Source organism: Cydia amplana, chromosome Z (assembly GCF_948474715.1).
Source record: "Cydia amplana chromosome Z, ilCydAmpl1.1, whole genome shotgun sequence".
NCBI classification, from domain to species: Eukaryota; Metazoa; Arthropoda; class Insecta; order Lepidoptera; family Tortricidae; genus Cydia; species Cydia amplana.
Genome location: NC_086096.1, coordinates 37059366 through 37072755, shown reverse-complemented (window position 1 = coordinate 37072755; position 13390 = coordinate 37059366). Strand labels below are relative to the sequence as shown.

The 13390-nt window shown below is 37.3% G+C and overlaps 1 protein-coding gene across 1 annotated transcript in view; it reads left to right on the top strand.

Moving 5' to 3' along the window:
- LOC134661250 (protein vav) overlaps positions 1–13390 on the top strand; it is a 62445-nt gene that overhangs the window by 12212 nt on the left and 36843 nt on the right. Inside the window, exons 4-5 of the mRNA XM_063517236.1 lie at positions 5952–6096; positions 10530–10700. Coding sequence (XP_063373306.1) covers positions 5952–6096; positions 10530–10700 — 316 coding nt within the window. The remainder of the gene's footprint in view (positions 1–5951; positions 6097–10529; positions 10701–13390) is intronic.

The window sequence follows — 13390 nt, the reverse complement described above, 5'->3', positions numbered from 1 at the left end:
ATAACAATCACCCGTACCTATTCGTCTACAATTTAATTAATTTAATAGATTGCATCGTGTACCGATATTTTGTGATTATTAAATTTATTAAACTTGGGTTATTTTCATTACATAATGTAATTATTTTAATTGTAGAACAATTTTCAGTATGTCTCGTTATTTTCTGACACGACATTTATGTTAAAGCGAGATGGTATTCAGCGTAGATAAGTAGTTTTGTAGTGTTTTTGTAGTAATTTTAATATGGTGCATTTGGGTAAATTCGACAACGGGGTAATTTTGAAAATCACTAATATCTAATAATCCAGATGAGATGCACTTCATACTTTGGCAACACGCTACTGCAACAATATATTATTATCCTTATTGACTGAAAACCTTAGTTACCAAGTACAGACAGCATCAAATAGATAGTGACGGCCAAAGTAGCCAAATATATCGTAACACGCCTTTGTTTCCGTAGAAATAAGTACGTACTATTGATATGGCAGTAAATGCGTCTAGAGTAGTTATGTTCAAAATTACTCTGTTTTCGAAAGTACCTACCCCAATACACCTAATGTAGTTTAGTAGTGTTTTCTTATTTATTTAAGAGATAACTTTGGATTTTGTGTTTTATTTTTCGAGTGGCATATTTTTCCAGTGCTTTCAATAGTTGTACGAGTAAATATTAGTTTTGTACTTATGTAGTTAAAAATGCTCTTTCGTGTAGGGTTTTTTATTATCATTATTATTTTGAAAGCTTTCTGTACGCTTTTAGAATGCCCAGGCTATTAAGAAATGTGAGATGAAATATTCTGTAGAACTTAGCACAGAAACGCCGCGGGGCGAGATAGACTATCCGTCCTACTCTAATTAACACAGTCAGAAAAAGACGAGGAGTCTATCTCGCGGGAGTTATACTCTCGCGGCTCTCCTTTCTTAAGCCTTCCTACTAAACAAGCCAATATTGATTATGTATTAATATAACCTTAAAATATAACCTTAAATAAGGAAAATTAAGCAGGTACCTACTCGCAAGTGCCCACTCGAAGTTAAGCATCCTTATCGTAAAACTCTTATCATAGAGAAAAAAATACATAGATTGCTTATGTTGTTGAGTATAAGACTTTCCGTTCGGTGCTACATGTATTTGTCAAGTACTGATAGTTCCGGTACTCGATGCTAGATGTAGACACTGAAAATAATAGTGTTTTTGGTACCAAAACTGATGTATGGAGTGAGCACTCTTGTCTTACTATATTTCTCTATTTATGCTCTTAATTAACCTTCAAAATATTTCCTTAAGAGGGGGCGTGTAGCCAGGAAATTAGGTGGAAACAAAGGCTACGGCGCGCCGCGCGGAACTTGCTACTGAAAACATGGCCGTTCATCTCAATTACTCTGAAAATATACTCGTCAGATTCGCCGGGTCTATTTCGTGTAATAAAAAATGTCTTATTTAGATTTCTTTTCAGTTGTACCTATGTATATCGTTACCCTGCATATGTTAGCCGAGGGATCTGATGAGCAACATTTTGAACAGTGGTAGGTATATTTTCAGAGTAATTGAGGGAAAAGTTAAACCCGCGCGACGGCTATATCTTCCGTTGAAAGGACTAGGAGCGTGTGCACTGTCTTAGCTACTCTATTTCTGACTGTACAACCAAATTTTTTTTGTGTCCTGATTTAAGCAAATATCTGTTTGAAATAAAAAAAGAGATACGATAGTGAAAAAAATGTTATTATCTAAATGTTCTTTATCTCATAAAAGGTCAAACAAAAGCGTGCAGAAGGCTTTTCCGCGATGCTGTTCGGTACGTTGTCAGTTCACTCATTTCAAAAAGTCGCAAGTTATTATATGCGTATGGTAAAATTCAATCATATTTACCAGTTTAATAAGTCGCATTTGCATTGGCACTCGTTGAGTGGTGCAAAGGGATGATAATGTATTTAAATTTGGAATTAGAACTGCAACGTTTCGAATGCGCGCTTGTGTTTAGTTTGAAATGTTTTCGCTCTGCATGAGTTTTTTTCATACAAAGTGCCATTGCCATTTTAATATGAAACGAAATGATGATGAAATATTAACTTTGATCAGATTATTTCGTCTACAATTTATTCCATTCTGTAACGAAAAGTATTGAAACTACTTATAAAATATAACCCGTATGACCACGAAAAAAATGGACGTATCAAGGCCACACTTTATTTTGGAAAGTGTCATTCAATAGAACTTGCTAACTATGTAAACAAAAGTTACTAGTAAATTGACATTCAGTGTCAATTTTAGTATGGCGGTGTATTTACATAGTTGGCAAGTTCTATTGAATAACACTTTATGTCAATCTGATTATATGAGTGCAATTTGTGTGGAGCGGCGAGAGTGTGCATTGGACAGAGCCAAGTGGCGGGAAAGAGGGGAGGCCTTTGCCCAGCAGTGGGACACACTAATAGGCTAAAACGAAAAAAATGTGTGTAAGTAGGTTATCTCCAAATATCTTACTTTGTACGATTGAAGCAAAGTATTTGCTCTCCAACGAAACACCTTTGAATGTGTTAAAATAGATCCCGCCCATATTTACTAACAGACGCGCGATTTGTTTAAGCATACATTCGACCGTTCCTATTAAGATGTACTTTTACACGCACTTTCAACGATGTTTCGATATTTCTACCAAAAATAAATCACATGTATAAAAACTATATACGCAATATTTCACTAAACTTAATTATTTCAATGCTTTTAGTACGGCCACGGACTTTAATTGTTAAATATACGGTTATACCAGCTGTCCTGGTTTGGACGAATGGAAAAAAAAATACACAATTGAAAACCGTAATTACGTTATAACTTGGTCAACCAGATCTTGTCAGTAGAAAAAGGCGGCAAATTTGAAAAATGTAGGCGCGAAGGGATATAGTCCCATAGAAAATTTGAATTTCGCGCCTTTTTCTACTGACAAGATTTGGTTGACCATCTATATCTATATTTTAACGACGACGACCTGGACAACTTCCTTAACAACTGGCCGGAGAACCCCAAACCGGGAGTCGTGGAAATCAAGGGGAGAGGCCTTTGCCCAGCAGTGGGACACTCATATAGGCTAAAAATAGTTATCTGTACAACAAGAGATCAAAGTTTGATATTTCTTCGAGTGCTTATTTTGAGTCCCGTGCAAGCGAAAGATTCTATACTAGATTCACTTTTTAGGTTTTTTGCTCACTGAGTGTGCAAAATCGCATTTTGCTCATTTTGTCCCACTCAGTGAGCAAAATGCGATTTTGCTCACTGTTTTTAAGTAGCAAAGTACCCTTGTTCGAGCTGCTGAGGTGAAAAAAAATTTTTTAACTGATTCCACGACAAGACGTCACATTGAGTATTAGGATGACCAAATTGTATGTAAAAATGTTTTATTCTACTTGTCATCTGAAACATAATCATCATTATTGGTGATTAACAACGACACCAACAATAGGGTATTTTCCTACTAGTCTAATCAGTTAGGTACTTTTTTAGAACTGTTAAAACGATTTGCTAATATAGAATTTATATGAAACATTACATCGTGACGTCACGGTCAACTCACCTATTTTTTATATTTCTATCAAATTTATTAAATAGAAGTTGTGTTTAAAAATAACTGCTATCTATGTTTTTCTAATAATTATCTTGTGCTTTATTTCATGCATGGTGTGAAATATTTAATTTAATACAGTCAAATACAAAATTAACAACTTCATTAGGCTCATCTTTGAATTCTGTATTACCTATGTCTTGTTCTCTTGCTCTACGACCCCGAAATCCTGTATAGTGATACCTAATAATGACGGAGCTTGCACTCATATAAGTAGGGTTTGCAATCCGGATCCGAATGGTATGAAATTATCCGGATCTGGATCCGGATCCGCGGATTTTCCCATACATTTCCGATCCGTCGTGCAAACCTTACATATAAGTATGTGATATGACAACAAAAATGGTAAAAACCTAATGCGTCTATAATGTATTCAATTCCATGTGGCCTATTCAGATAATAATATTGCCGTCACACAATGGATTAAATGAAATTGTAGAGGAAACAGACATTGGCAATGTAAAGGTGTAGTATACTTGTGTATTTATTGAAATGTACCTTTACGGCTACCATCAGTTTGGCACTGACATAAACGCCGTCGAGAACGTAATTTACTTTCTACCTACATCTTGCTCGTACTCGCATATTAGTGCAAACGCGATGTATAGAAAGTAAATTACGTTCTCGATAGCGTAAATGTCAGTTTTGACACTGTCAGTGACTCATGGTACGGGCTCTAGCCTATGGCGAAATTTTTGTTTTTAGTATGGTTGAATTATAAAATGCACATAGTTAAGAAAAAGAACTTATATTGTCTTCGTTTACCGCGATAGTGACTCATGAAATAAAACTATTAAAGCAGATTATATCGGGTATATTGAATTTATACTATACATCCCGACGTTTCGAACCCTTTACAGCGTCCGGATGTGGTATAAATTCAATATACGCGATATAATCCGTTTTTATAGTTTTATTTCATGAATAAGTACTTCAATTCAATTGATTCTACTGTGTAACGAAGGTTACGAATATGATTGGTAGTCAAATCAAGATTAAAATATAAAAATATTCATCCATACCATATTTTGTTTTAGTAGAATTTGGTATAATACTGATACTTGTAGTTTTTGGTTTTGATTTATTACTGATTTATATTTGCTTGTGTAGATGTACGATTAAACGGGTACACTTTGGCTTAATATCCATGGAGGTATATCCCACTGCTTTTGTTGCAATACACAGACGGACTAAGTTAACTCTGTACAGACTTTGCGATGACAAAGGGCGGCGGTGTCACTATAAACGTCAAATTTCTATGAAAAATCCGGCGTTAATTATGGCACTATTACACTTCATCACGTCAAAGTTCGGTGTATAGAACACAACTCGCCTAAAGTGTCATTCAATAGAACTTGCTAACTATGTAAACAAAAGTTACTAGTAATTTAACATTCAGTGTCAATTTTAGTATGGCGATTTGTTTACATAGTTAGCAAGTTCTATTGAATGACACTTTAGTTAGGTAGTCGCGTACGTTACGCTGGTGGACATGTTGCGCGGCATTGTGTGCAGGCCTGCAGGCGTTAGTAAAAGAAAACTATAATGTTTAGGAAAGAAAGAAATTGGTCTAGTCTAGCTAGCTAATTTGTCGGGTGAAAAGCGGCAAATTAAAAAAAGTATAGGCGTGACACAGACTTTTTCACCCGACAAATTGATTTGTGTAGACTCCTCTAAACTAAATCCAAATGGTACCCGTTTCAATCGCTAAGGCCCTGTTTACACATTGTTTAGTGATTAGTGCGACTACATTTGCTACTAAACGCAAGTAGTAGGTACTATGAACTCGCACTTAACACTAAGAGAGACCCCTCTCACTAGTGTCTTTTGAGTATCACGTCTAGTCATCGCTATGGAAAATGGTGTCGTTGCGCAGTTTATGATATACATATTTATTTACTATTTACACAGCAGTTGCGCCAACGCTGCGTCGAACAGCAGCTATAGAGTTGACTAGACGCCGACACTCTTGAGACGCTAGTGTGGGGTGGCTTAAACAAAGAGAGACTCCATACTAGCGTATTTTGAGCGTCGGCGTCTAGTCAGCGCTATGGAAAATGGTGTCGCTGCGCAGCTGCGCCAACGTTGCGTTGAGCAGTAGCTATAGAGTTGATGCGTGCTCGGAATGCTAGTGAGTGGTCTCTTAGGGCTGATTTATCCGGCGCGCGAACTCGCATGCGATTTTAGTTACATTGCGGACTGTTGGTTACGACTTACGTTCAATTCAACCGACCGATCAAAACCAGCAATGTAATAAAACTCGCATGCGATTTCTTGCATCGTCTAAATGAGCCCTTAAAGTGTAAATAGGCCCTAACGCCACCGCATGCGCAGCGCCACCCCCCCGCCCGCGGGCGACGTCGGTGAGTACGCGAGCTACTGCGCGCGCATACACGACGAGGAGATCTACCACGATCTCTGCGTGGTGAAGAACGCCAGGGACACGCTGGCCGCCGCCGCGCCGCAGCCCGCTTTCAACGTATGGTTTGATTTGTTGAACTGCCGGTGGACTGTTGACGGAATATGGGTAGATTGTACCATCTCCCACACTGTTAACTTTACATCGGTGGATCTTATGCCATTTGTAATAAGTAATGGGCGGACGACGGATGCAATATACGTCAAAATCATGTCAAACGATATACGTAATTAAAATTGGTTTAAATAAGACAACATGATTTCGACGTATATTGCATCCGTCGTCCGCTCATTCGACTAATAAGGTCCACCGATGTACAGTTAAGAGTTTTGCTGTTTGTATCACACTGAAAAAATAACCGAACTAATTGAGTAAGGTCAATATGGGTAAGTGTAGCTGCGGAGTGAGTGTGGCTGGGTTTCAAATTGGGGCCTGTTTCAATATTGATCATGTGTGTTTATTGCCATTAAATGCAAGTAGCAGATGTATGAACTTGCACTGAGCACTAACCAGAGTAAACAGACCCCCCCCCCGGTATGACTTATGCGTATAGACAGTATTGACCTTAAACCAAATATAATTGAAATAATATATTATTTTCAAAAAAAATTCGCAAACAAATAATTCAGTCAATGCAGGTGATTCAAAAATTTTCATGTTCATGTCCACCGGTTGTTTAACCTGTTTTTATTTTATTTTGGACTGCTTTGGGCATCTTGAACAATTTTACCCAATATCTGTTGGTATTTCAAATCCTATTGACATGCTTACCTGCAGACTGCAAATGAGCAAATTGAGAAAATTTTCCAAAAAAAATTGAGAACTTCTTAGAAATTTTAGTAAATTTGATAGGAAACATTCATTTAAGAAATAGAGCGTTTCGATTTTCGAAAAGTTTTCAAAAATTTTCGAAGAGTTATTTTTGCAATTGTATAAACTTTCCAACAGCACATCAGTATGCTTATTGCTTACTTCGCCTAGTTGGACAGTGCAGCAATTTATTGCATGCTATTTTAAAGAAAATATAACATTTCCAGTGCACTACTACAAACAGCAGCAGAAGTTGCTAAGAGGGCGAGGTGTTCAACATTACCTTGACACGCTCTTATTCTCTTGACAATAAAGTCGCGGCCCGCTTAGCAACTTCTGCTGCTAACTGTACTAGCATATTTGCCATTTTATCCTCAAAACAGTATTTGTGTTACCAATACTATGAAGTAGCGTTTTTACCCCTGTTTTACTACGGTGACAATTGTCAACTGACAATGACCGTTGCCCAATTAAACTCATATAAACACCGTCGTTACTTAGGGCCAGAGCGGCTCCCGAGCGTCCCCGTCTAGTCAACACTATGGCTGCTACTCGACGCAACGTTGGCGCAACTGCCCAGCGACGCCATTGTCCATAGCGCTGACTAGATGCCGACGCTCAAAAGACGCGTGGGGGGTGGCTCATAGGTACTGACCCAAAACTGCACAAAAATTGTCATTAAGTTGACAATTGTCAAGTTATTGAAATAGTAGTACATATGTTGTAAATATATTGTATTATATTGATGCATGCTTTGTAATATGTATGAAATTACGGACCGCAATGATAAGCAAGATGGCAAAATTTCCTTTGAAGTATATTTTATTTTCACGAGACCAAACTTTCTAGTGCAAAGTTTAAAAATATCAACACAACTTTCAATATTTCGAAATGCTGTATAAGCCACTCCGCCTTTCCAAGTCGAACTATCCCAGCGAAATGTTACAAACTTATTAGCGGCAACATTTCAAAGAAACTTTATTTTGTGTTGAATGTGCTGTAAATGCTGTTGAATTCTGGCTTGATAATGTTGATATTCGCAATGCTCCGAGCGTCTGAGGTGATACTACTAGATAAACGGTTTTGGTCGCGAAAATTGATAGAACTAAAGGGGCCCACTGATTATCAGTCCGCCGGACGATGTCGGCCTGTCAGTTGTTTGGAACTGTCAACTTTTTGTTCTAACTCACAGGCGGATATCGTCCGGCGGACTGGTAATCAGTGGGCTCCTTAAGTGCAGAAATGTCATGTATAAAACGTCATATTTTCATAGAATTTAATGATAAAAGTAGCTGAACAATTGTTGGTCAGGTTGAAGAGTACAGCCTACAGTTTAATATTTCTTTCCTATTACAGGCGACACCCGGTATTTAATTATTTATACTGGTCTAAGAGCTTTAGTCTTTAGAGCTATGGCAACATGACTGAATTTATTCCAGTCCAATCAAAGAGTTTATTTTTATACTTGTAATAGCTGCCGCGATTTCGTCTTCGTGGAATTGGAATGATGATGATATTGATATAAACTATCCTATGTTCTCTTCCGGGCCTCAAACTGTCTACACAGCAAATTGCATCTAGCTAGATCATTTTAGCGGTTTAAGCGTGAAGAGGTAACAGCAAAAGTATATCTGTACTTATGCATTTATAATATTAGTACGGATTGGTGGAAATGGTCGTAACATCAAAGAGCTCGGAAACAAATTTCCGTTATATGTATATTATGGTCAAAACTGAAAATTACAATCATATTTTGTGTAAATTAAATTTATTAATGTCCTCTATGTGTGCGACTACAGTTTTTTAAACAAAAAATAACCTAGATATCGGATTTTCGTTTTCTACGCAAATAACATTATGGCGTACAAATATCGTCCCCGTCGACTGGACTAGTTACCCTCGAGCGAGTCGCTTCCTCCGAACAAATTGTCAAATACTTCACGGCCGAGTTGCAATATTGCAATTAAGTAAGAGTACCGTGTACGCGATTAATTAACAATTAGTGTACCTTATTACAAGTGCACAAGGTTTACAATCGAGCGTTTCTGTTAGTACAGTCGCGATCGGATACATCGGAGCGGCCGAGGTGCTCACAAATATCTAAATATCTGAACACGCACTCTAGCGCCTCGACAATAGAGGCGTGTTCAGATATTTGTGAGTACTCTGGCCGCTTCGATATATCTGGTGGTGACTGCACGATACGCGGACGTCGCCGTGGACGGCAGTTAGACTCGGATTTCGTGCGAACGTGTTAGGAACGGAAATAAATAAATAAAAATCTCCCGGCGTGTGTATACCAAGGTCTGGGGTGTTGTGTTTGTGTTATGTATATTAGTGTCGCTGAGTTATGTTATTTTGTGTTTTTATGAAGAAAGATAAAGGGGTGAGTGCTTCGGGTGTTTCTTCGTCAGTATTTTATGGAGTTGAAATAGTTTCAAACTTCTCTAAATAGTATTGAATTGTAGTAAAACTAGTAAAGTTAAACATTGAAAGCCTATAAATGGATTAAGTTTAAGTATACTTATAGTGGTGCTACATATGTTAAAAGAAAAGTATCTAAGTATATAACTCCGGTAAAAATAACTTAATTTAGAACGTTAAACTAGAAAAAAGTAGACTGCTTGCATTGCGGTTTGTGACGTCATAATAGTAAAATAGTTTATTTATTCATTTTGCAAGTGACTTGCTTGAAAAAAAAGTACGAATATAGGTATCAAATTAATGCATGCATTATTTTTTTATTTTATCAATGTTGCATTTATAAATAACAATCATTTTGAAATACTTTTAGCAAATACTTGCGTATTCCAGAATGATTGTTTTTGTACGACTGTACCTAAGAACAAGAAAAAGAGAAAATTGGTGTATTAATTTGTGAATCGAAACCACCTTCTACTGAGGCGCATCTAGAGTCTGCATTTAGAAAGTTAAATCAATCGGATTCAATTATATTTTAAATACCTATAAAATGACCGTTTAATTGTATCGGGTTGATTCAACTTTCTTTTGCCAGACTCTAGTTATATGTCTAACTAAGCTCAGAAGCGCTGCTTTTCGAACAGAACTACACTGAAAAATAAATGCTAAACTTAATAAGTAATTCAAATTATAACTGAATTTAAGTTACTTATAGACAAATATGTTGCTTTTTAAAAGCGATTTTGTAATAAACACATTATTAGCAAGTCACACGTTTAGTGCTTTATAAAAAAGCAACAGGATATTTAGTTACTTTTATTCATTTGTTTTTTCAGTGTAGAAGCGTTGATTTCTCATAAATTGGTCTATTTAAGTATAGCTTACACGTTTATATACGTGACATATAGCTTCGGAGTAACGAATCTATGTATCTCAAATAGCACTTAGAGCCGGTGCAAGCTAATTCTGCATGAGATTTATTTAAATTTCATCATGAACGTCAAATTTCTATGAAAATATGACGTTTATAATGTAATGACACTAAGTTCTGTTAAAGTCGATGCGTAGTTAGCTTAGTTAGACGGACTCTAGGGCGTCCGCTAGCTGGCGCGGGTGCACGGAGCGGGTGAGCGGTTAACGAAAAATAGTATGAGTAATGCTGAGGCGGACGCGTGAGGATTTTACTTACAATGGCACCCGCGCCAGCTAGCGGACGCCCTTACTGAACCGAACTGCAACTAAAACCTACCCTTACTGTTTAGCTCGCTACGTCATCGCACAGCCTGGAGAAACGCGACTACGTGATCAGAGAGCTGGTGGACACAGAGTGCAACTATGTCGACGTGCTAAGCAAGATCATAAAGTACTTCCTGAGGCCGCTGACGCCCTATCTGAAGGCGCAGGATCTGCAGCTCATATTCTTTGGCATCAAGGTCAGTTGATTTTTGTTAATGTAAGATCTAATGTGGGAAGACCGGCATATAAAACTTATGTTTCGGAACTCCGTGATAGGCCAATTTTATACTACGATGCATTCTTAAGCGTTTTCCCTATACCAAAGAGAATTTGAAATAGAGGCGTATTGTCAAAGCAAATTTTGTACAATCCGCCTCTATACTAACTTCTCTTTGCCTACACCTAGTTTATTTTAAATCTCCTTCGCTACTATTTATTTCTCCCGGCATTGCCCTATGTTATATTGCGTTCGACCTCATCCACTCTTTATGCAAAACAACCTGACCTGATTTTGAATAGAAAAATCTTACAGCTCTTGTTAAGGTGACGGTAGAGGTGGGTAAATTTTCAGATTCTGTCAATTTACCCCATTTCACACACAAGCGCACTTCACGCACACTACCTCACTTTACTGGGACAGGTCACTGACCCATCAAGTTTTTTTTAAGATAGCGTTTTGAGTTTAGTGGCCTCCTTTTAGGAAAAGCGTTCCATTGAAAGAAGAAAGAGAAACAATACATTTAATCTTGCTTTCCTTGTCTGTTCATGTCACACGTGACGTATTTAAATTCTAATAATTCATTTGGTTGTTGACAATTTTCTACATTATGGCTTTGTCGAGATACGCGTTTTCTAAAGTTAAACCGAATAAAACCAGATGTCATTAAGTCAGATGTAAAATTTTATTTACTACTCTATACGACTTTTCATAAGGCTCAAAATCAATTAAATGAGAATTTAAATAAATAAAGTTCCGGCAGGGTGCAAAATTTAATTAAGGCGGACAAAATAAAATTTGAAAATATATGGAAACAGTGTTGGCTAATGTACCCCTTTTGTTTCACTATTAAATTAATACAATTAAAATAAAAAATATTATACCGGTATTCCACCGGTATTATTTCAGTGCTGAAGCGATTATCTTCGATCGTAGCCTTGATAATGTAGGTGTTGATAGTTACTTACGGCGGTAGGAGCGGCAATGAACCCCGTGCAGAGTAGAACGTGAGGTGCGTTGGGATAAGTGCATATATCTACTTATAATTCTTTGGCTGGTTGGTAACCCTCTATATTTTATTTTTTGTTTTACTGTTATTAGGTTAAGGGAGTTTTAGGGAGTGAAAAAAAAATGATTTTCGTTTTATGCGCTCGCGTGATTGCCGATGGATTATAATTAGACAAAAGAACTTGTTTTTCACGCATCGAATGTAGATCCCTATGACACTTCCTCCAAGTCTTCTCCAATAATGTTTATACCGTATTTTAATTACCTACCTTAAATGTTACATTTCTAAATATTTTTTTTGTGCTATACATACTTCAAAAAAATCGCTGGAGCGTGCGAATTGCAATTCCGGCTCGTACCAATGAGTTTTTCGGAACTTATGTACGAAATATCATTTGATATTTACCAGTCGCTTTTCGGTGAAGGAAAACATCGTGAGAAAACCGGACTAATCCCAATAAGAGCCTAGTTTACCCCCTATGGGTTGGAAGGTCAGATGGCAGTCGCTTTCATAAAAATTAGTGCCCACGCCAATTTATGGGATTAATTGCCAAGCGGACCCCAGGCTTCCATGAGCCGTGTCAAAATGCCGGGACAACGCGAGGAAGATGATGATAATACTTCCAAAAAAATCTACAAATATTTTACGTGACAACTGCTTATAAGTAAATATTATGTAGGTACACTTATAAAGTATAAAGTAGAAAATATCTTATATGTACATAATATAAAAACCGATCATGTACGAGTAGGATTCACTATGGGTTCCACAGTTACACATTTTTATTGCATATTTTTTGTTTAAGACCAACTCACCTATTATAGGACATAGGTCTTCCATTAATCTTTTGGCGTTGAACTATTTTTTGTATATGTATTTATGTAATACAATTCTGAGTTAGGTTATGGTACATTTTTGCTCACCTACTTATAATTATGTATTATATCTGATATGTCACATGATACCAAAAATCGCCGCAAAGTTAAAAGTTCATTTATTTACGTTACTCATCTTCGGATCACCGACTTACTACTTCCTTACTTGACATATGTGTACTAAATTTCAATTGAACTAGTCCAGTAGTTACGGTGAAAATTGGCTTTAACAAAATGGCAGACACACGAGTGATCTTATAAGGGAGATTATTTTCCTTGAGTGAATGGTATGCATTTACCCCAATGCACCTCACGTTCCACGCGGCGCGGCGTAATCTGGCCCCTATTTCACCACGGTGACAGGTACGACAAAAACATCGCTGTTATTGACGCCATAGGCATCCATGGACTACAGTTACCGCTAACACTGATTTAAACTTTCACGATTTTTACACATTATTAAATTGTACAACGGAACCGCAAAACGTTCAAGCGGATAAACAAGACCAAGTGCGGGTAGTTCGAAAAACTCGCGCGGTTAGAAGATGCTGATGTCAACTTAAGCCAGTCTTCTCCGAGACCACGGGGACAACGCCGTCCTCGAAACGTCGGAGGTAAATCTTAAAACTTAGATACGCGATTAAGTCCCGTTGTACAATTTAATAATACAGTTACCGCTTACCATCGGGCGGGCCGTATTCGTGTTTGCCACCGTCATTGTACCTATTATTAAAAAAAAACTTTATTATATCGGATAAAACAGACATTTCTCTCGCAAAAAAATCT